Source organism: Alosa pseudoharengus, unplaced genomic scaffold, assembly GCF_046254945.1.
Source record: "Alosa pseudoharengus isolate Yale_2024_CS ecotype anadromous, Long Island Sound unplaced genomic scaffold, YU_APseudo_1.1 YU_APseudo_1.1_scf_23, whole genome shotgun sequence".
NCBI lineage: Eukaryota > Metazoa > Chordata > Actinopteri > Clupeiformes > Clupeidae > Alosa > Alosa pseudoharengus.
Genome location: NW_027468685.1, coordinates 372501 through 396793, shown reverse-complemented (window position 1 = coordinate 396793; position 24293 = coordinate 372501). Strand labels below are relative to the sequence as shown.

The 24293-nt window shown below is 43.4% G+C and overlaps 1 protein-coding gene across 1 annotated transcript in view; it reads left to right on the top strand.

Annotated features, from left to right (window-relative positions):
- The window catches only part of LOC143140296 (retinoic acid receptor beta-like), a 213261-nt gene that overhangs the window by 156716 nt on the left and 32252 nt on the right, over positions 1 to 24293 (top strand). The window contains exon 5 of the mRNA XM_076301076.1: positions 17422 to 17598. Coding sequence (XP_076157191.1) covers positions 17422 to 17598 — 177 coding nt within the window. The remainder of the gene's footprint in view (positions 1 to 17421; positions 17599 to 24293) is intronic.

The following is a 24293-nucleotide window of genomic DNA, read 5'->3' as shown; positions in this document are numbered from 1 at the left end:
TTCATGTTGCATCTCTTTGTTGTTGCTCATGTAGAGCAGTGCTGATTGAGCCCAGTTTATGATTTAAATGATTGCATTAGCCCAAGTAATGGGCTAGGGACAAAGGCTGCTTAGATTTGTACACCTTAAATGTTTCATTTTTTGTACTTCACCTCAAGCCTGAAGTATTTTTTGTAGCTCAAACAAATGTTTTCAAAATTGTGCAGTATAGTTGCCACATTGTAATTGACTCATATTTGTGCATTCATTCAATTAAGGTGATTGAGTTTTAGTTAAAGAAACAGTTCATGAAGCATCCTACAAATGCAGGCTCATTTAACACAGAAAAAGGGTAGCCTGTCATACACTATGCCTGTTATTTTAGTTGGCTTTACATTCTGCTATGTTGCACATAGTTGTTCAGGTACAATGTTTTATCATTTGTGAAGAAGTCAAATTTGCCCTATTTGTTGTGGGCATTGTCAAGATTATCTCAGGGAGAGTGTAATCCAAACTGTTGTTTGAGACAATTTAAAAAAATAAATAAACATGGCACTTTTTCCCTAAATTAAGTTGAAGTATTTTTCTTATTTTGCACAGACAATGTTAACATTTGGAAAGCCTTGTTGCATTCAAGAATGCATCCAGTGGGGCATCACAATAACATTAAGCATGTTGTGTTAATTCCACAACAGGAGATATGTGATGTTACCTAAATTAGTTTTGAGGAAAAATAACCCACATATCGACATCGGTATCGGCTGATATCGGAATCGAAATTTGAGAGTTGCACAATATCGGCATATCGGCAAAAAAGCCAATATCGGACATCCCTAAAATAAAAGTTTGAGAACCACTGGCTTAACAAGTTACCTGCAGTCCAGAACACAGAATCTGTTGCAATATTCTGATGATCGGCGATGATATCAGCAAATGTTTGTTTTCCAAAGTAAGAATTTCACTTCACCATGCACCTTCGACAATACCTGGCCTACCTGGTATCATTACAAACATTATTCTGTGTCCTAAAACTGGCATATTTTATGGCATTGTGTCATGTAAGTTCGTTGCAAAATCTAGAGAAATGTGTGAGGTGGTCAGCCGGGGACAATTGAGACACACATTGGATTGTGTTATTACTTGAACATTCCACACTATCCACAGCTGTGGTAGGCCTATCAGGGGCAGGAGGATTACTGTTAGCGCAGGCTTTATATAAAATTCTTCAACAGAAGGCCTCGAATGTTGTCTTGTTTGTGGAGCGCTTTGCTTCGCTTCTGTAATCTCAGCTTCATTGAAAATGAGGGCTTCCCTCAATGACCCTCCGAGAATAAATAAAGGTTGAATGAATGAATGAATGAATGAATGCAGGCTTGCCCAAAATAAAAAAAATAAATTGTTCCCTCGCGATTGGAAGCTCCTGTTGCGCATAGGCTACGCATTTCAAAACATCGCAACGTAAAATGCCACAAAAAAGCTGTTTATGAATAGGTCTTAGTGAGTTATGAGTCCTCTCGACTTAAGCTGTCCCAGACTTAGGTGCTACTTTTAGGTCTAAAATGCTTCGTGAATTACTTTTTGTGAAAAAATTAGGAGTCCTAAAGTTAGGAGTGACACGCCCATTATTTTTAGGAGTTGCTCCTAAATTCGCCAGTTAGGAGCTACTTTTAGCCTTAAAATTCTTTGTGAATACGGCCCCTGAATAAAAAGGCCTAGCCTAAATGAATCAAGGCAAAACAAATAGCCTAGTAGCCTAATGAAACATACTGATTGATGTAGTATCTTTGTAACATTATTAAATTATTCTGTTACCATGCCTACGTTTGCAAAAGAGAACATTTTAATTTAATTAACAATAATGTTACATTTAATTTACATGTTGACAATGATTAGCCTAGTTTTGGTTGTTGTTGGCGGCGTTATTACATGTTAGTTATGCCTACAATGCAAAATTGCTTCCTCACGATTGGAAGCTCCTGTAGCTGCATAGGATTTCAAAACACGGCAAAATGCCGCAGGTTTGTGAATAGGTCTGTGAGTAAGGAGTCCTCTTGACTTCTTTTAAGCTAACAGAGGTGGGAAGGTGTGATTTGTTGGGGGCAGGGCCGGATTAACTGGGCACAAATGTCTGATGGCCCCCCTTCCCCCCAGCCAACGTGAATCGGGTGGTTAGTTAATAGGCCTTTCGTGAAGATTTTTCCTGCCATCTAAGGCACGAGCGCATCTGTGAGGCCAAGCCTCACCAAGTAGCTCGTTTGTTTACAACTAACATTCTATTTAATTAAACTGCTTTATAGGCTATGCCAAAATAGTTTTCAACATTTTGAATATTAGTGTCGGGTGAATTGAGTAGTAAGTAGCCTTATGGCTGAAAGCTGCTTGGGATCCCCCCCGTCAAGCAATATAAACATACAAACGCGCTTCCTGCACTCATTGTTTCAAAAGGAGTAATTTTGGCTTTGTCAGAACTGAAGAGCTGTGGATGGCACGGCACGGTATGCCCAATGAAAATAAATTAACGCAACGCCAACACAACACAGACCCCGCTTCTCTCGCGTCAGTCACTGACATGAACGAAACACAGAACCCGCTTCTCTCACGGCAGTCACTGACAGTAACCTAGAATAAATGCATGGGGAAAAACAGTTCCCCATGACAAAGACATCGAAAAACACTGAAAGTTAATATTTTGTCACTAGCAACATACATCTGTCCTTTGTCAAATGTATTATGTTCCAAGTAGCCTATGCGTAATTCTGCTTCATAAAGTTGAACAAATACATTTGCTTATTTCACAGAAAAATATAAATAGCCAGTTAGGGTCTACAGTGCAGAGTTGGTAAGTTATGGTAGGCCAACTTGCAGTGAACATACAAACAGGGGAAATTCTTTCTCTTGTAGCTGAGTAGCCTCAGGTGCGCACGTAGACATAAGGCCGAACATGTAAGCGCCAATGAATCGTGCTCTCACGACAATCACGCCGTTAAACTTAAATAGGTTACTTAAATAAGTTCGCCTTCAAGCAAGGAAAACAATGATTTGAAGACATCTGTTTCGTTGGAAGGGCAAGGGGTAGCAACAGGGCAACACAGAGACAGGCCCGATGGCAGGGCTGTTATGAGAGTATTAAAATATGGGATATTCTACGGGAAAACATTAAAACGGCAAGACAGCGGGGGAATGTTAAAATATGTGATAAACACGGAAAAAGTTGGCATGCATTGTTTCGGTCCCCGTGCACAGGGATTATTTGTCATATTATTAATCACATATGATTATTTGTGAAATTGTGCAAACAGGCGCAACACATTTGAAAAGGAAGGACTGGTAGCATACAAGCTCACAAGAAAGATTGATTTAGTTATCACAGTGTGTGGCTGTGGCGCGGGCGGAACACAGCGAAAATTGGCAGGGGATGGTCATGTCTTTTTTAACAATTCTGTCGGAGGGTCATTGAACAATTTCTAGCAGGCAAGAGAGGGTCATGCAACTTGCAACTGAAGCACTCAAAATTCCTCCGGTGGCCCCTTCAATAAATAACGAACAGAGATTGCTGCTGGGCTATATGTCTTGGTTCATGTCGGTTAACAACTCATTGCCGTCAAACGCAAAGCCTATCTCGCGGTTGCATCCATTACAAACAAACATGCAATGTGAACGTCTGGGATTGGGAAAAGCACTAAATGCTCTACTGAATAAGCACGAAGTCAAACCTTTAAATAAAAAACACTCTTTAATAATCAAAAAAATAAACCGCTAATGAAGTAAACTTGTGACCATCAAAAATCGTTTATCGCCTGTAACTCCGTGATAACAGGACGTAACAGGAAGGCATTTGGCTGAGCAACGGAGGTTAATATGCTCTATATTTTGTCCAAATGTCGTCTGTCTATCATCGTTGCACTCGGAGAAAACCAGAATGTTTAATTTGTCCTGCGTTTCTTCTACGGCTGCAAACGGGATTCACTCGCAGTTAACCAAATATTTCTTTATTAGGGCAGGGCAGGCATATTTCTATTAAATTATTTCTAAACCAGTCTGCTAAAGTCTGTAGTGAAGTCTGTGTAGGGTTTTCCAAGCTCCATTTCTTTTTACGAGACACCCTGCTCACTTGAGCCATCTACCGGTTGTTTGGGTTGTTGCAGCGTCTCACTGGAAAAATACAAATTATGGCTAGTATGGCAAGTGGCAAGTAGGCTACTGTACGTTTCCAATATGACCCAGGGTAATATGCTGATTTAGTCTACAAAACAGAGGACTAAATTAAGCATGATATGTCATGTAGGCTTAACGTTTCTTTTAGGATAGGCTATGTTTTTGCTGAAAAAGTAGCCTAGTTCGCCGGTCATTATTCATTCATTCTGCATATCTTTGCTATCGTTTTCTTTCAATAATATCCAATGGCTTAAACATTGTCCTTGATTGTTTGCTTTAAGCCTACCTTTATATTTTAGCCTACATTATCCAACTCACGTATTGTCATCTGATCTTGGGCACTGCCAGTCAAAAAAAGCAAACAGGTGCGCGCTCTGCACCTCTTTACGCAACTCCGACGCAACACTAAAAATGAAGATGCCAGAGGATAACTTCCGTCCCTTGGTTGTGTAGGCTATACTGTATATGATATAAAATATCTATAGCCTACATTGTATAGGTTATATTCAAATATTACCTTATTATGCTATAAGCGCAAATTAGGATGTAGTGGAGGCTAAATGCGAGTAAACACAGTTTATCCACCTCTGCAATTTCAGAAATAGAGTTTAGGCCTACCCACCTCTTAGTTTATCCACCTCTCAAAAGAGTTTATTCACTTTTAACATTCAAAACTGTATAATCCAATACTATATATATTACTGCACAATAACCTCCACCATTATCAAACATGTTCTGAATGCCTTTTTTAAAAATCTGATACCGCATGGCGCAGTCCCGAGATTGCAGAATTTATTTATATTTTAGCCTACATTATTCAACTTACGTACTGTCATCTGATCTTGGGCACTGCCAGTCAAAAAAACAAACAGGTGCGCGCTCTGCACCTCTTTACGCAACTCCGACGCAACACTAAATATGAAGATGCCCTGCTTTCAGAGGATAACTTCTGTTTCTTTGTTGTGCTATACAATGTAGGCTATAGATATTTTATATCATATATAGCCTACATTGTATAGCTTACATTCAAATATTACCTTTCTGTTACGAAGCTGGGAAGGCCTATGAGCGCAAATTAGGATGTAGTGGAGGCTAAACGCAAGTAAACGCAGTTTATCTACCTCTGACATTTCAGAAATAGAGTTTAGGCCTATCCACCTCTTAGTTTATCCACCTCTCAAAAGAGTTTATTCACTTTTAACATTCAAAACTTTATTATCCAATACTATCCTATAGGCCTATTCCCAATACTGCATAATAACCTCCACCATTATCAAACATGTTCGAATGCCTTTTTTAAAAATCCGATACCGCATGGCGCAGTCCACCTCACCGAGATCGAAGAATTCATAGTTCACCCACCTCTTATTTTACCACTACATCCCTGGCACAAATGTACTTTTCCTCTCCTAAACGAGGGCAATTGGACATTTTATGGTCAATATTAGATTGGTGAGAACACCAAATATACTAGATCACCTGTAAGAATGTTTCAATCATTCCATCGTAGGTCTTGGTGTTTTTTAGATATTATGAAATAAGTAAGCTATACGTTTTTTCACTTTCTTAAGTGGGCTATAGTTCTCATTAGCAGTTTTATGCCAAACCATGAAACATTAAGCTGCGTCCAAAAATGTCTTTAAAAATCTTCTAATATTCAATTCAATTCAATTTATTGTGCTTATAGAGCGCCAAAACATTACACATTTATCATGGCGCTTTACAGAATGTAGGCAGTCAGAGAAAGAAGGAAAGAAAAAAAGAAAAGAAAGAGAGAGGCCCATGGGTAACAGGGGCGAGGAAAAACTCCCTAGAATTGGAGATACATATAGGAAGAAACCTCGAGCAGATCCACGACTCAAGGGCCTGACCCATCTGCCTAGGGTCAGTACATGACAGTAAGGTCTGTATACATCACAAATGCATATGATAGTCGGGTGTAGAGAATAAGACATGGGGCCCTATTTTAATGGTCTAAAATGGAAGTGTCTTCGCGCAAAACGCAAGTGACTTTGTGGGCGGATCTTGGGCGCTGATGCTATTTTACCGGCGGGATATTGACTGTTGCGCCCGACGCAAATCTAAAATGGGGTGGTCTGAAGTAGCTACATTAATCATGGGTGTGGTTTGGGCGTAACGTGCAATAAACCAATCAGAGCGTCATCTCACATTCCCTTTAACAACAGGCACGCTTGTTCCATAGCTGATTGCTATTATGGTGGCGTATTTGCCAGGCGCAGCCAGGAGCGTTCACATCGCTATAATCACTGTTCAGTTGGGAACAGTTAGCTATTGATTTTTCATCTTGACAAAATGTAATACAGAATTGTCACAAAGACATACTTTCCGATGTTTTGGGATCATTCTCACTGAATCACGAGGTTATGAATGCATGGTGATATATTTGCAATGTACAATGTAATCTAACATTACCTCTCTATAGACAATGCATATCTTCCGTCAGTTAATCTTTTCTCTCCCGTGCTGCCGCTGGGGCATTTGGGTTAAATGGCATCGGCATGCAGTTCAACATCACGTCTCCTTAAGTCCTCTAACATTTCCTAATTTATGTCATCAACACATCAGTGATTCGTGAAAATGTGTACTCTAGATTTATGCCTATTTTTTCACATGGACACCACACTGATTTCCCTCGAGTGGTAATATTTTTCTTTGAAATTATGTATGGTTTACAGAAATGGGAACTACATTGTATAGATGAGAGGAGCTAAGTGTGCGTTGCGCAGCACAGGCGGCCAAGCAGGGCTTCGTTTAAGTTGACCTAACTTTCAACTCTGCACAGTATCCCATTAACTGCGTGACAGTAGACTATTTACAATATTTTCTGTAAAGCAGAGTTTGTAAACACGTTATCATCAACTTAATTCACGCACAACATTTATTTGAGCAGGAGAGAGAATAACAATGAATGGATGCAGCAACTACAGAAATTGTACCGAAATTGTAACCATACTTGCTGCTTTCTTGTACTATCTGTTGCTGGTTAACAGCACATGAAAAGCTGATTTAAGCTAATTCACTAACTCAAGACTTCAAGGCCATCATGGATATAAAACGTTTTTTGAAAATAACGAAAGGATGGAGAGAACATAGCAAAGCTTGGAGTTATTTCAGATGGGCTACAACAAGGTAGGCAAAATTATGGTGCTTAAAACCTTACACAACGGTAAATTGGAACAAAACTAAAAGTAACTTTAGCCTTTATAGGGCTGTAGCCTATAAAGTTGTCTAGATTAATAGGTCGTAATTAGGCGTTGTTGTAAAGATATTGCATGTAGATGTTGTACTTTATAGGCTACTAAATATTTAGGTCACCAATGCACGAACAAAACCGGGAAATGGACAAATATTATCAAGGCTTTGATAATCTGTGTCTGTAGCACGGGGGTGTCTGTAGATTGGTGTGCAACGCATTCATTCATGCAGGCCTGTGGTCATGCATGCGCCCTTAAAATAGCATCTGCATTTTCACCACAGACTTTAGACCAGGGAGTTCCCGGTCTGTGGCGGAATTGTTTTCTGAAACTGCAAAATATCAACAGTGAACGTTTGCGCCGGAACACGCCCCGTCTTTTTGCTGAACCGCCCCCATGGGCGCAATCAAATTCCCTAATTTACAGGCATGTACCTGTGGAGGGAAAATTCCAATATGCGCTGACTGCAAAATAGGAAAGACAAACGCGCGAGTATACAAAGTCAATTGCGCCGGGACAGAAGATAGAGCCCATGGTGTTAAAAAGCACTTGAGCAGAAAGTTACAAGAGGTGGGGTGATTACGTATCTGGTTTGATAATTCATTAATCCTGATTTAGTGACAGAAAGTTCAAATAGTCCAGCATTGGATTTGTCCAGGGGAAGGGAGTTGTCATGGGGCATGTGGTGGGTCGGCAGACAGGCCAGGAATCCGGGCAGAATTGTCATAGGCAGGTGATGGGTCGCTAGGCTGTACGGGCCAGGAGTCCAGATAGGGGGACAGTAATAGGGCAGTCAAGGATGGGACTTCAGGTGAGATGGGTGAGAGGAGGGCCAACACACGGATGGTTGATGACTGGTGATGATATACCTCACAAGTGAGGTACAGTAAGGGGAAAAAAAGAGAGATGTAGAGTGGGTTAGTATTACTGAAAATCAAAATGGTTAAAGGGGACATATTATGCAAATTTCACTTTTTGCATCCTTTTGTACCTCCATTTGGGTGTCTACAGCTCCTTATAACACTCCAAGCACGAAAAAAAGCCATCCATCCGTTTTCTGTGAGTCAGTTGAACGATTTTGGTGTCAGGAATCATAGGCTTCTATGAGCCATTTGAATGGCTCCCTTATACTGACGTCAAAATAAGGGAATTTGCATAGAACCACCCTGGCGCCACCTCTCAACCCCCACATAGCCCCACCCACTCGATTAGTGGAAGATCCGCCATTAGTTTGCTGGTTTAACAAGCATAGACACCGAGCAATGGCTACAAGCAAGAGCAAGTCACACATGAAGTGTTGTGTTGTTGGCTGCACAGAACAACACAAATCCTTGCACTTTTTCCCAGCCAAAGAGAACAGAAGAACCGAGTGGCTCCATTTCATTTTTTCGATGGCCATGTTCCAGCAACAGTCGGCAAAAATCTTCTGTGTGCGAACCACTTCAAGGCAGACTGCTTTGAAAACCTAGGACAGTACACTGAGGGATTAGCCATCAAACTTCGTTTGACAGAGGGATCTGTACCTACTGTCCGTGGCAAGTCACAAGATGAGTCATGTAAGTACTTTCAAATAATGACTTTTGTGTTTCTATCGCAGTTACGCATGAACTAACGTTAGGTTGTTCGTGTTTTGTCATTTACCACAAGCTAACGCAAACATTATGGCTAACGTTAGCCCTGCATCTGCTTGGAGTGAGCATTTTCTCCATTCCAAATTGCAAATGCAGCACACAGCCGATCGAGTCATATTTGACAATCCCAGTCAATAATATCTGAAAGTAATGATTGTTAAAATGTTGTCTAGACGCTAGACCTCCATTAAATATTGTCATGTTATCCACAATTGAGGCGACCAACAGCTAAAAACCCTTAGTATAAGCTAATGTTAGCTTGTAGCCTCACTTTATAACGTTATCCAGTGTTTGCACATTTCCCCTATAGCGCTATTTCATTTAAGCTGCAAGGGTTTGTCACAAGTTGTAGTCGTTTTGTCCTTACTGATGAGGAGTTAGATATGGTCATGTTATCTACAATGAAGGTGGCCAGTAAGCTCTTAGTCTAGGCTAATGTTTGCTGTTGTAAATAAAGAGAGATATAGTACTGACAGTGCAAGAAGTTGTAGCCTCAGTTTTTAGCTCAAAGTAAACGTGCATATTATGTGCATGCCATTATTTTCATGTTTGGTTTTCTCTTTACTGCGCAAGACTCTACCTGGCTGCTCTGCATTACAATGAGGATGCTGCACGAGACCAGGCCACCTTATCCTCTGGGGACCCTCTCTACAGGATGCATTTCCCAAAGTACAGGAAGGGACAGTGCAGGGTGAAACCCATCAAAACCGAGACAACATTCCGTAAGTTACATATTTTTTTATTTATCAACAATAAAAGATCTGTTCATTTTGCATGCTATTGCACTATGGTGTCTTTTACAATGAACAAAACAATAAATAAATGTACAATGAAATACTTTACAAACTATGTACATAGTTACGAAGTGTGAAATATTGCACAGGGTATGTGGAAGACTTGATGGGCTTCATCATGGGCGAGGTCTTTGTGGACCAAGAAGCATACAGGGAGGAACTCCTGAAAATAAGCATTCCTCCGGACCTGTCCTCAGAGTTTGAGTACCCAGAGAAGGAGGAGGTGATCGCCAACTATGTGTCTCGCTTCAATCCAGGGGAGGCAGTTTGAAGCCCACGTATTGGACGGGATGACGACCCTTATTCTGCATCCAAGGAATCCCCAACACCAACTGACAAAGCTCCTGTAGGCAAGCTATCTGTAACGACTAAAAAAAAAAAAAAAAACATTGCAGTAGTTAGCAGGTTACATAATCTGTCAGTTCTGTCAAAAGTGCAATTGTCATATTGCATATGTCATGTTTTTTTTCTGTTTTGTGTGATAAATATATTGTAATGTCTTAAATGTGTCACGAGTGTATGTTTGATACCTGCTGAATTTGCAGACAATAGCCATACATAAAAAGAAAGAAAACAACAATTGGGGCATGTGTTGGTGTGTAAGGCCATTAGTGACCTATGAACATTATTAAGACTAACATCTGCTTTTGCTGATAAAAATGGTAGCCTGTCACTTCTCATAAACACTGGGAAAAACTAATAAGTAGCTTAATAAATAACACGTACTGCTCTATTCCCCGTAGCCGTAAGGCCCCATGGTCAGCTCTGTATATGTTCAGTGTGTTCTGAAGAGAATAAACATTCAGGCACACCGGGTATAAACCCGTCTGCTGCAGAAGTCGTGTGATCTATAATGGTAAGGTGAGTGCTATGCTAGCACAGTCCCTAGCATTAAAGCTAATCAACTGCTGTTAATCTAGTGAAGTTTCAAATACAAGCAAATGTTAAATATTGTAAAAAGACTGGCTTTGTCACGAAAAATTACATTACGTTTACTTCGTAACAGGCTGAACAGGGTAAAGGCTAATAGCCAAGACTAATTTGGCACGTAGGAGAGATAGCAAATACATTGATTTAAAAAGTTAACAAACCATTTAGAAACTGCTTGCAGCATTCGTGAAGGTGTTTCTGCAGGTGGCTCCTCTTCATCTTGATCTGGGTCCGACTCTGGGTCGAAAATGTTGGGCTAGAGTGCGCCTCTGTATTCCGTCATTTTCACCCAAGCAGTGGAGGTTTTCACATGAAGAAAACGAACGTAAACATCTGACAGGTGGGGCGTGGCCAGCAGTATCTTATTTGCATAAAAGTGACAGAGTCCTTAAACGGCTCATTCTGATAGGGACTGAAGCTGGCAAGAATAGAGGCTGCAGAGATCTCTTTATGTGAGATTGATTTTGTGCAAAAAACTTTATGAACATGTTTTGTATAGCCCATAGACCTATTCTAACTTGTTTAAAAAGAGGTATAATATGTCTCCTTTAATGTCAATAATCAATTAGTGGTACTATATATTGTTACAGTATATCATAGTGAGAATAGGCAAGAGAGGGAGAGTTGAGAGAGAAGGGGAGAGAGGAGAGGGGGGGGTTGTACGGCGTGACACATGAAAAGTCCATGACAGCACTATGCTATAGCAGCATAACTAAGGCATGGTGAGGGGTAGTCGGCACCAGCGCAGGTATGGTCAGTGACCACCATCACATGCGCGACTGGGGTGTCAGTCACACGAGGACTCAGCAGGGTGGTCCATTCCAAAATCCCTGAGGTGGGTGAAGTTCCACACCGCACCATACCTAACTATGGGAGGCAGTAAAGAGGTATGTTTTAAGTCTAGACTTAAAAATAGGGAGGGTGTCTGCTAGTCGAATTGAGGAAGGAAGATTATTCCAGAGGAGGGGTGCGCGATAGCTGAAAGCTCTGCCTCCTACTGTAGTTTTTGAGATTCTTGGAATTACAAGAAGGCCAGTATTCTGTGATCGTAGCGGTCTAGGTGGGTTATATGGGACTAGGAGATCTTTAATATATTCTGGTGCCTGGCCATTAATGGCTTTGTTAGAAGTAATATTTTGAAGTCAATGCAACTTTTAACAGGCAGCCAGTGTAGAGATGCCAGGATAGGGGAAATATGTTCATATTTTTTAGTTCTAGTGAGTGTGCGAGCAGCTGCATTTTGTATAAGCTGTAGGCTCTTTAGACAGGTGTTACTGCAGACAGCGTATAGAGCATTGCCATAATCAATCCTAGAGGTGACAAAAGCATGGATTAATTTCTCAGCGTCTGGTAAGGATAAAGACCTCCTTATCTTTGAAATGTTCCTTAAGTGATAAAATGAAGTTTTGGTAATCTGTTTTATGTGATTACTTAGTGATAGGTCTTGGTCAATTGTAACTCCTAGATTTTTAACACTTGTGGATGAGGATTAGCCTGGCTAGCGCCACCACTTCTCAATGAGACGTGGTCTGGGAACCAAGCGTTCATTTTCTCGTATTTGAAAAAAATGCCCAGATCCGTTTATTGGGTGCCACGGATGTTTATCAAATGCGTCTGTGCATAGCTCATCATCGTCTTGCTTTCCCCCTTGTTCTGTGATTGGTCTCCTATCTCAGGCGAAAATTTGCTCCATGGTCTCCAGGCTGCCTTAGCAGCGTGAATCAAATCGTGCGCAAGGCAGCATGGGAACACCCAGGCTAGATGAGGATAGTCGAAGATCAGTAAATGTAGCCTGTGATGAGGATAGGATATCCCTCGTCTTTTTAGGACCTAAAACCATGACTTCTGTTTTATCGGAGTTCAAGAGCAGGAAATTATTTGTCATCCATGTCTTTATGTCTCTTATACATGTGTCAAGTTTGGCTAACGGAGTTAATTCGTCAGGTTTTATGGAAAGGTATAGTTGTGTATCGTCTGCATAAGAATTAAATTTAATGCCATGTTTCCTAATTTCTGAGCCTAGAGGAAGCATATAGAGAGAAAATAACAGGGGCCCTAGTACTGAGACTTGAGGCACCCCATATTTTACCATAGTCTGGGTAGACGGTTTATTGTGAACCTGTACAAATTGTCTGCGGTTAGAAAGGTATGATCTAAACCAAGCGAGTGCTGAATGTTCAAGCCTGTGGAGTAGTATATTGTGGTCTATGGTGTCAAAGGCAGCACTGAGGTCCAGGAGGACCAATATTGATATATGTCCATTATCAGCAGTGATGAGGAGGTCATTAAAAACTTTAACTAAGGCTGATTCAGTACTGTGGTGAGCTCTGAAACTAGACTGATATAATTCTTGGATTTTATTAATATGCAAGAAGGTACCAATTTGTTTCCACACAATTTTTCTAGTATTTTTGACAAAAAAGGGAGATTAGATATAGGCCTATAGTTGGCCAGGTTGTTAGGGTCAAGGGTAGGCTTTTTGAGGGATGGCTTAATAACAGATAACTTAAACGACTGTGGTACATGGCCTGATAGTAGTGAGTTATTTATAATCTGGAGCAGAACATTGTCCAAGAAAGGGAGAGCAGTCTTCAGAAGAGGGGTAGGAATAGGATCTAGTAAACTAGTTGTAGATTTTGATGAAGAGATTGTGGAAGTGAGGTCTAATATGTCGATAGGTGTAAATGAATTCAACGTTGTTCGTCTCATCTGTGATTCAATTATATTTTCGCTACCGTTCAGCAATGGAGTATGAATATTTGGTGAGACTGATTGGTTATTAATCTTATCTCTAATTGTTTAAATTTTGTCATTGAAAAAGTTCATGAAGTCATTACTGTTTAGGCAAATAGGGATAGATTCGGTTACTTCGGTGTGGCTCTTCGTCAGGCGGGAGATTGTGGTAAAGAGAAATTTTGTATTGTTTTTGTTTTTTTCGATCAGCGAGGAATAGTAGGTTGACTTAGCTTCGTTGAGTGCTTTTTTGTAGGTGATAAGGCTATCTTTCCATGCTTGGCGAAAAACTTCCAATTTAGTGGTACGCCATTTTTGTTCAAGTTTACGCGCTGTTTGTTTGAGTGTTTTTGTCTGTGTGGTATACCATGGAGCACGCCTTACATGTTTTCTTATTCTCTTTTTGAGTGGTGCTACTGAGTCAAGGGTTGAGCGTAATGAGTTCATCACATTATCAGTTAACAAGTCGACCTCGGCTGGATTAAGGAAAGGGCCTTCTGATAGGCCTACCACATGAGTCCGGAATGGGGCAGGCGTAAGCGAATTTTTTTCTAGAAAGTCTGCATTCGTTTTTTCAGATAAGCCGTGGCTGTAGTATTCAGCTAAATTAGGTACTGCATGTTGTAATGTCATTGTAAAAGTAATTAGATGGTGGTCAGTTAAGGTCGGGTGTTGTGGCAAGATTGTTAACTGCTCTATGCTTATGCCGTATGACAAGACTAGATCAATAGTATGGTTATCTCGGTGCGTGGGTGAATTAACATTTTGGCAGAACCCGACATGGTCAATTAGGGATTGAAATGCAATTGTGAGACAATCGTTCACATTATCCATATGAATATTAAAATCACCCAATATAAGTATTTTTCCTGTTCCGGTAGTTAAAGTAGAAAGGAAATCAGAAAATTCCTCTAAGAATTCAGCGTATGGGCCAGGGGGGTCTGTACAATGTGACCACAGTTATATCATGATATTGATCATGCATATGGCAAAGAAAGACATGAGATCGTTGGTCTTGGAATTTTGAAAATGCATCGCACTTAGACCTCAGATTACTTGCAGTACCCCGGCATTACCACAAGGAAATGGTCGTACGTCAAGTTTGAACCTGACGTGGAGATAAGCACTTTTCCACGTCAAAGACGGTTTTTATAAATCTGAGCGTTGGCATGGATTTGAGCGTACGCACGGTCTAAGATCAAATCTGTGCGTAAGAACTCTTTATAAATGAGGCCCCTGGACGAGTTCCTTGGTCCAGGACGAGTTCCTTGGTCTTGGTGATGTTTAGTGCCAAGTGTTGATGTGTCTCAAAACCAGTTTCTCAAAGCACATAGATGCACAAAGCACACAGATGCACAAAGCACATAGATGCAGAGCCCCCCTCCTCTGTTCCTTCCGCAGTCACTGTTCCTGTCCTATCTAGTATAAGTATATATACTCTTTTGATCCCTATCTAGTACAAGTATAGTATAAAGTATATATACTCTTTTGATCCCTATCTAGTACAAGTATAGTATAAGTATATATACTCTTTTGATCCCTATCTAGTATAAGTATAGTATAAGTATATATACTCTTTTGATCCTGTGAGGGAAATTTGGTCTCTGCATTTATCCCAATCCGTGAATTAGTGAAACACACTCAGCGAGGTGAAGCACACACTAATCCCGGCGCAGTGAGCTGCCTGCTACAGCGGCGCTCTGGAAGCAGTGAGGGGTTAGGTGCCTTGCTCAAGGGCACTTCAGCCATTCCTACTGGTCGGGGTCTGAAGTGCTAACCTGTAGGGCACTGCTGCCCCCAAAGTAGTATCTGTGTGCTTGCGGCCTGCTAGCTGCACCGTGGTATCAGGGATTTGTGTATGTAGCCATGTCTATGTGAAAATAAACACACAGCAATCGCGAACACAACGATTACCAGCCAGCTGTATTTCCACATAGTCCGTTTTGTGTACCATGGGTCTGGCGTTTGTAAGCTAGAAACTCGGCAGCGGAGGTTTGAGTGGCTGTTTCCTTAGCCTAGCCAGTAGCCCAGCCCTTAGCCTAGCCAGTAGCCCAGCCCTTAGCCTAGCCATTAACCCAGCCCTTAGCCTAGCCAGTAGCCCACCCTGCAGCCTAGCCAGTAGCCTAGCCCTTAGCCTAGCCAGAAGCCCACCCTGCAGTCTAGCCAGTAGCCCATCCTGCAGCCTAGCCAGTAGCCCAGCCCTTAGCCTAGCCCTTAGCCCAGCCCTTAGCCCAGTCCTTAGCCTAGCCAGTAGCCCAGCCCTTAGCCTAGCCAGTAGCCCAGCCCTTAGCCTAGCCCTTAGCCTAGCCAGTAGCCCACCCCGCAGCCTAGCCAGTAGCCCAGCCCTTAGCCTAGCCAGTAGCCCAGCCCTTAGCCTAGCCAGTAGCCTAGCCCTTAGCCTAGCCAGTAGCCCATCCTGCAGCCTAGCCAGTAGCCCAGCCCCTAGTCTAGCCAGTAGCCCAGCCCTTAGCCTAGCCCTTAGCCTAGCCAGTAGCCCAGCCCTTAGCCTAGCCAGTAGCCCAGCCCTTAGCCTAGCCAGTAGCCCAGCCCTTAGCCTAGCCAGTAGCCCACCCCGCAGCCTAGCCAGTAGCCCAGCCCTTAGCCTAGCCAGTAGCCCAGCCCTTAGCCTAGCCAGTAGCCCAGCCCTTAGCCCAGCCCTTAGCCTAGCCCTTAGCCTAGCCAGTAGCCCAGCCCTTAGCCTAGCCAGTAGCCCAGCCCTTAGCCTAGCCAGTAGCCCACCCCGCAGCCTAGCCAGTAGCCCAGCCCTTAGCCTAGCCAGTAGCCCAGCCCTTAGCCTAGCCAGTAGCCCAGCCCTTAGCCTAGCCAGTAGCCCAGCCCTTAGCCTAGCCCTTAGCCTAGCCAGTAGCCCAGCCCTTAGCCCAGCCCTTAGCCTAGCCAGTAGCCTAGCCAGTAGCCCAGCCCTTAGCCTAGCCAGTAGCCCAGCCCTTAGCCTAGCCCTTAGCCCAGCCCTTAGCCTAGCCAGTAGCCCAGCCCTTAGCCTAGCCCTTAGCCTAGCCCTTAGCCTAGCCAGTAGCCTAGCCCTTAGCCCAGCCCTTAGCCTAGCCAGTAGCCCAGCCCTTAGCCTAGCCAGTAGCCCAGCCCTTAGCCTAGCCCTTAGCCTAGCCCTTAGCCTAGCCAGTAGCCCACCCCGCAGCCTAGCCAGTAGCCCAGCCCTTAGCCTAGCCCTTAGCCTAGCCAGTAGCCTAGCCCTTAGCCCAGCCCTTAGCCTAGCCAGTAGCCCAGCCCTTAGCCTAGCCAGTAGCCCAGCCCTTAGCCTAGCCCTTAGCCTAGCCAGTAACCCAGCCCTTAGCCTAGCCCTTAGCCTAGCCCTTAGCCTAGCCAGTAGCCTAGCCAGTAGCCCAGCCCTTAGCCTAGCCAGTAGCCTAGCCCTTAGCCTAGCCAGTAGCCCACCCCGCAGCCTCTCGTTTGTTTCTTCTCGCGTCGCTGTCTGAGTCGCCTGCGGAGATCCCGCTGGTCTCACCATCTCGTCCGGAATGTTGTGAGTGCGACGAAAGTCGCTGGAGATGGTCATCTTCAGTTGGAAACCAATGTCCAGTAAGGGTTAGGGTTAGTCCAGATGTCCAGTAAGTCTAGACGGCTGTAGTGTTCAGTAGTGTAGGTAGATAAACACAAGAGAAGGCACAAATAGGCAGAGCTGTGAGTGTGCCGCCATCTTGCCACATCAGCACGTGTGTGTGTGTGTGTGTGTGTGTGCTCCTACTGAATGAGTACAATATTGTATATCAGGGCTGGTCAAGGTCATTGAGTTATTTCCCTGGAACACAAACACACACAGCTACACACACGCCTACCTTTTTACTCTGAATAACAGCTGAACTCACTCTGTGTGTGTGTGTGTGTGTGGGTGCGTGTGTGTGTGTGTGTGCGCGCGTGTGTGTGCGTGTGTGTGTGTGTGTGCGTGTGCGTGTGTGCGTGTGCGTGTGTGTGTATGTGTGTGTGTGTGCGCGTGTGTGTGTTCTGCAGAACTCCAGTGCTGACCACCGTGTGCGTTTGGATCTGGGGTTGTGGGACAAGTTCAGCGAGCTGGCCACCAAGTGCATTATCAAGATCGTGGAGTTTGCTAAGCGCGTGCCCGGCTTCACCGGCCTCACCATCGCTGACCAGATCACACTCCTCAAAGCAGCCTGCCTCGACATCCTGGTGAGTGTGTCTGTGCTTGTATATATATATGTGTGTGTGTGTGTGTGTGTGTGTATATGTGCGAGTGTCTGTGTGCTTGCTTGTGCATGTGTGTGTGTGTGTGCATATGTGTGTTCGAGAACCTACTGGTCCTCCTCTTTACAGAGTACAGGGGAACCTACTGGTCTTTACAGAGTACAGGGGAACCTACTGGTCCTGCTGTGAGTGCAGGGGAACCTACTGGTCCTGCTGTGAGTGCAGTGGAGCTGTATTCTATATTCTATACTGTATGTATATAGTGGAGCAGCCTATGCTGAGCTATATAGTATGTATTCTATATTCTATACTGTATGTATATAGTGGAGCAGCCTATGCTGAGCTATATAGTATGTATTCTATATTCTATATAGTGTATAGCCTGTCTTGTCCAATGCCGACGCGGGTGGCAGCAATCCTTTGTAGCTCTGTGTCTTTGTGTGTGTTTCTTTCTTCACTTCGTAACTGGATTACACACTTTTAGGAGTGTTTTCTTTTTTTTATTCTATCCTATGCATATGGATCAGTTAATACAATGTTCTGGCGTCAACAAACTTGTTTATACAAGGAATCAGCTGCTCGCACCAGGGCTGTAGTCAAGACCACCTTTGTCGAGTCCAAGAAAAATCCAAGACTAGGGGCCTGTACTACGAAGGGAGCTTAACCTACCCAGATGTAACCCAGGGTTACTTTGTTAAACCGGGGTTGACAAAACCTGGTTATCTTAAGTGGTGTTAATCGGTACTACGACGCTGATTATGAAGTTGATTTGTTGAGCCGGGGTTAACCTCATTGGAGTTTGTGCGCGTTCACATAAAAGGGGCGGGTTGCAGCACAAATCACCACTTTCAGTGATGACGCGATCACCTTATTTTACAGATGAGGAATGCACAATTATTATGACAAGTTATGAGGAATTAAAACCCACTCTACGACAAAAATCAAATACGTCGGCAGTGAACAAAGCAAGGCAAGGCTGATGGCAACGTATTGCAGATCGGGTAGCCTAAATGCCTAAAAGTAAAGTTTTATGTCCACATGTTCTTCAAATACGGAGGATTAATAGCTTGCGGAATGTATTTAATGAGTTTAAATAATTAAATTGCTTATTTATTTTGAGTTCATAGAAATGCCTACAGATGCAACACAATTTAGAAGTGGGCATATAGATTACAGTAATAAGGATAATTGAATGTTTAAGTAGCCCCATTGACTGATTTAGTGTATGCCTAATCCTGTGAACATTTCAGATGCAACACCATTGCCAAACGCACATGGCAGCAGGTGAAAATGAAACACAAACACATTATTCAGAATAGTGGTTTATATAGTCATAGCTTGCATTAATATTTCTTAATTATGAAAACATGTAGGCCTATGCTTATAGCCTTCACTTGGCCTGTTTTACAGCTAACAAGAAAAAGGTGTCTTTGAACACTACTGTAAGGCACCAGAGTGTTTTACAGTAGCAGAGGAGTTGGCCATCGCAAATAATAGTGGAAGGCCGATTATGGAGGGGGTTGAGGGAGGCATTCGGTCGGATTCTGGTGCTGTGGAAATGTGTAGCCTTTATGTGCAGGGTACAGTAATATGACATTCAATTCAATACGTTTGTAAAAATGGTGATTTTAATTTATTAGGCCTACTATATGTCCGATTTATTCTTGCTCAGATGTTCAGCATACTGTAGGCCTATGTCCGATTTATTTTCGGACATACAGTAGGCTATTCTTGCTCAGATGTTCAGCATCACCAATGGAATACATGAATGTCCACGTACGGGCATTGCTATGAGGCGTCTTCCTAGATCATCTGACAAAGATAACGAATTCCCTCGGATGACAATCTATATCTTCATAGAGAATATCGTCCGGGTAGGCTATATATATTTTCTGGCGGTCTCTAAAACCCCTCGCCCTGCGAAGAGAGTCCCTCACGATTTGCGCTCCAATGTCGTATGGATCATCCAGGTACGCCGACATGTCTCGGGAGAAATTGTTAGTGGAGGGGTGGTACTTATAAAGGGTGTGGTTAACAGAAACCTCGGGTTAACCAAGAACATAACCTGGTCGGAGCAGGTTTGAGATGCAGCGTAAATTGCCATGGCAGCATACCTCGGTTAAAACCTTTCCACCTTTCGTAGTACGGGTTAATCGGGAAGTTACGCCACACGTGATCAAGTTACTCTCGAAGTTATCCAGATAAGCCAGTAACCCCGCTTCGTAGTACAGGCCCCAGGACTAGTCGAGACCAAGTCAAGACCAAGTCCAAAGAGGTTCGAGTCCAAGACAAGACCGAGTCCAAAAAGGTTCGAGTCCGAGTCAAGACCGAGTCCAGGATAGGAAAAAAAGTCTAATGCATGACAGTTTCAAGACAATCATTTTGGGTTATTATTATCTAAAAGCAAAAACAGTGTGACAACACCCAGGATTTGTAAGTGTAGCCATTCCCCTTCTCCTCCAATAGTATTATAGGACTGTCAAACGATTAAAAATATATATTTTGAAATGAATTAATCTCAATTAAAAATATTAAATACAACATAAATCACAAAATTAAGGGAAACTTGGCAGGATTTCCCCCTCTGCTGGAGAAATTGTGCATTATGCTATTTCAAACTGTGGGAAAAGGTAATGGATGAAGCACATGGATTTGTTTACAAGCTAGCGAACGGTTAGCATAAGTTTGGCAGAACTATGTGGATGTTACAAGGTAAGAAATACGATTTAAAACTAGTTTCTTGTTTCTCACTTCTTTCCGGGAAGGTAGTCTCAATGTTGCAAGGTTGGTCTTCTGCCTGAGGACGCTAGGCGCAGCAGGGAAAGTCACCATTTTCACCGGAACAGGTCATTTAACCATCCAAATGATTTCTAAACGGGTTTATTACGTTGAAATAGTTGCCAAGTTCTCCTTTAATGAGTAACCACAAAGGTAAAAGTAAAACACTTTTATATTATTTAAATGATAATACTGACACAGTAATTGTGTTTTAAAGTATTCATTTCTTAAGAAATACTACACATTTGATGCTGTTTAACTCATTTGTAAATGGTGCACTGTCACTTTAAGCCCATTGTGGCCACGTTCTCACACGTTCTTTTTTTTAACAGCTCCATTGAAATATAGCCTATAGCTAGTCCAGCTCTAATATTGTTTGTACCACATGTATTGCACAATATTAACAATGATACGCATGATATTAAGTTGGTATAAACAGTTTTCATTCCTTTGGAAATAAAGGAATGTACACCTGTGGGCATCTGCCACGTTGGCATGATTTTCGTTTGTATGTTTTAGTATAACAGGCTTTGTCTTAGGTTTTGACTCTGAGACGGATCGAGGAAGCGACCAAGGAGCATCTTCTGTCGGAAGGCTCAGCCGCCGCTTCTAATAACAACCACAACTGTTAGACTCTGCACAGTTTTACTGTTCGAGACTTAGCCTGTGTTCTGTTATTCATTATTGTACCATCTACAATAAATCATCATCTAATCGCCGATCCTGATTCCGCCGTCAAGCTTTATTGACCATCTTCAATACAACTGTTAGAACTAAAACACAACGCAACAACCAGAGAATCCTACAATATTTTTGTCCATTTTTCAAATCACAGTGAGTGCAGCCTACAGTATGTCAAAGTGCCCTGGCTCTCACAGTTTATAACTGGTCAGTAGTGGAAACCGGATAAATCCGCAATCTCCTCTAACCTCGTCTTTGTTGCCTTCCTTTTATAAGTTTCTTATATTATAAAGGAGATATTAATTATCATCAACAACGACAAGCCAACTGGAGCCTGCCAATCGTTTTCTCTCCCTCTCGTGTGCGCTCAGACGCGCTCTCAATTAAATGGAGTAGCATACGTTCAAGTTGGATCTTAATGGAGAGGACCCGAAAAGTATCATCTTTATGTAACTGTTGCTGTTGGTGCATTTTGACATTGTAAACGTTATTTAACAAGAGTGAAAAGCAGTTTGCAGTAAAGCTACTATTTATTGGCTAAATGTTAGTTCATCCTCTTCATCTTGAGCTAACTCCACAGAGTAAAATAAACTCTCAGGCTTGCGGTTTTAGGTTTTGCGGCTTCCGTTACGTGACATCAGCCCCCCACAAAGGTAAACACTATTGCGTTAATATTTTGTAACGCATTATGTATTTCAAAATGAATCGCGGCGATTAACACGTTAATTTTGATGGCCCTAAAGACAGCTGGACTCGGTCGAGACCAAAAGCCATATTTGGCAAGACCAGTGGCTGAGACCGAAACAAGACCAAGTCCAAATACTAGCGAGTCCGAGACAAGTCCGAGACCATAGAAAAACGGTCTCGAGTCCAAGACCGGACTCGAGTATTACAGCCCTGGCTCGCACTACGAAGGAATGCCGGTGGTGTTCACGTTAACATCCCTGAGCAATCAGCTGCTCGCACTACGAAGGAATGCAGGTGGTGTTCACGTTAACATCCCTGCGGAATGCCGGTGGTGTTCACGTTAACATCCCTGAGGAATGCCGGTGGTGTTCACGTTAACATCCCTGAGGAATTGTGGTGCTTTCGGGGCTGTAGAGCGGGACTTAGAGTGAGGACGTGGCGATACAAGCCCTCAATTCCATCAGTAGTGATGGGGAACGTGAACTCACTGACTAACAAGCCCTCAATTTCATCAGTAGTGATGGGGAACGTGAACTCATTGACGAACTCACTGAAGACTGACGGACTGGCTGTCCTTGTAAGCAATCAGAAGCTTTACAGGGAATGTAGCCTGATATGCCTCATGGAGACGTGGCTAACTAGTTGCATTCCTACTGCTAACGTTGAGCTACCTGGCTTCAGTGTGGCTCGTTTGGACAGAAACAATAAACTTTCTGGCAAAAAGAAGGGAGGTGGACTGGTGCTATACATAAACAACAGATGGTGCAATCCCGGACATGTTACAGTGAAGGAGTTACTTGCAGTTAGTCTCCGACCATATTACATGGCGAGGGAGCTCTCGCACGCCATTGTTGTCTGTGTTTACGTTCCACCACAAGACCTCCCGGACACAGCGTGTGACGTCATTCATTCTACAGTCACTAGGCTCCAAACTCAACACACAGATGCTTTTTTTGCGATCTCTGGCAACTTCAACCACACTGGATTCCACCCTCACTAATTTCTACCAGTTTGTTGATTGCCCAACTAGGAAAAACAGGACTATGTATGCACTCATGTATGCAAATGTGAGGGATGCATACAGAGCCACCCCCTCCCCCCACTTGGGAAGTCAGACCACAACCTCATTCATCTTTAGCCAATGTACAAACCAAAAGTACAGAGGCTAGCGGCTGCCACACGCACCTTCAGGAAGTGGACACCAGAAGAAGATGAGTCTTTGACGAGAACTGTACGCTGCTTTCCAAACAACAAGCCTTGGATAACCAGCAATGTCAAGACCCTTCTCAATAGGAAAAAGATGGCGTTCAGAGAGGGGGATATGGCAGAGCTGAGGCTCGTATAGGGGGAACTCAAAGCCAGGCTGAAAGAGGCTAAGGAGGAATACAGAAGGAAGGTGGAACAGAAGTTTCAGGAGAACAATGTGAAGGAGGTCTGGGACGGAATGAAGACCATCACTGGCCTGAGGAAGAGCAGCATTTCTGTGGAGGGAGCTCTGGACAGGGCGAACTAGTTGAACCACTTCTACAACAGGTTCAACTGCCCTGCTCCAGCTCCAAAAGCAGTGGTCTGTCCATCACCCCCTGCTGACTCAGACACTGCTCTTGCTTGTTGGCCTGCCCAACTCACACCTCCACCCTCACTCTCAGTGCAACACGCACCTCCACCAAAGGCTGATACTCCCCTCCCCCACAAGGTGACCATGCAAACAATGCAACTACACTGATTCTGGTCACCAGACGCACCCCTCACCTCCACCCCCCCCCATCATCACGGCAGATCAGGTCAAAGGACAGCTGAAGAAACTCCGCCACAGGAAGGCAGTGGGGCCTGACAGTGTCCAAGGCTGCTTAGGGCCTGTGCTGCTGAACTGGGGGAGCCACTGAAGCACGTCTTCAACATGAGTCTCCGTCTAGGAAGAGACATCATGTCTCATCCCCGTCCCCAAGAAGCCACACCCCAGTGAGCTTAACGACTTCAGGCCGGTCGCTCTAACATGACATGCTGAAGACCATGGAGCGACTGGTTTTGAGGATACTCAGACCCCAGGGTACGCCATGCACTAGACCCGCTACAGTTTGCATATGAGGAGAAAGTGGCCGCATAAGAACTGACTCTCTGTGATCAGCAGCTCTGGAGCTCCACAAGGAGCAGTGCTCTCTCCAGTCCTGTTCACTGTGTTTGTTGTGTAGTCTGAGGGGGTGTGGTTGTTTATTGTTGTTTGTTGTGTAGTCTGAGGGGGTGTGGTTGTTTGTTGTTTGTTGTGTAGTCTGAGGGGGTGTGGTTGTTTGTTGTGTAGTCTGAGGGGGTGTGGTTGCTTGTTGATATCTAATTTGTATTGGAGCAGGGCTGTGCACATATGGGGCATCGTTAGTGGGTTGCTGGGGCGATGGGTTTTTATTGGTTGCTGTTAGTAGGTTGCTGGGGGCGATGGATTTGTATTGGTTGCTGTTAGGGGGTTCCTGGGGGCGATGGATTTTTATTGGTTGCTGTAGGTGGGTTCCTGGAGGCGATGGGTTTTTATTGGTTGCTGT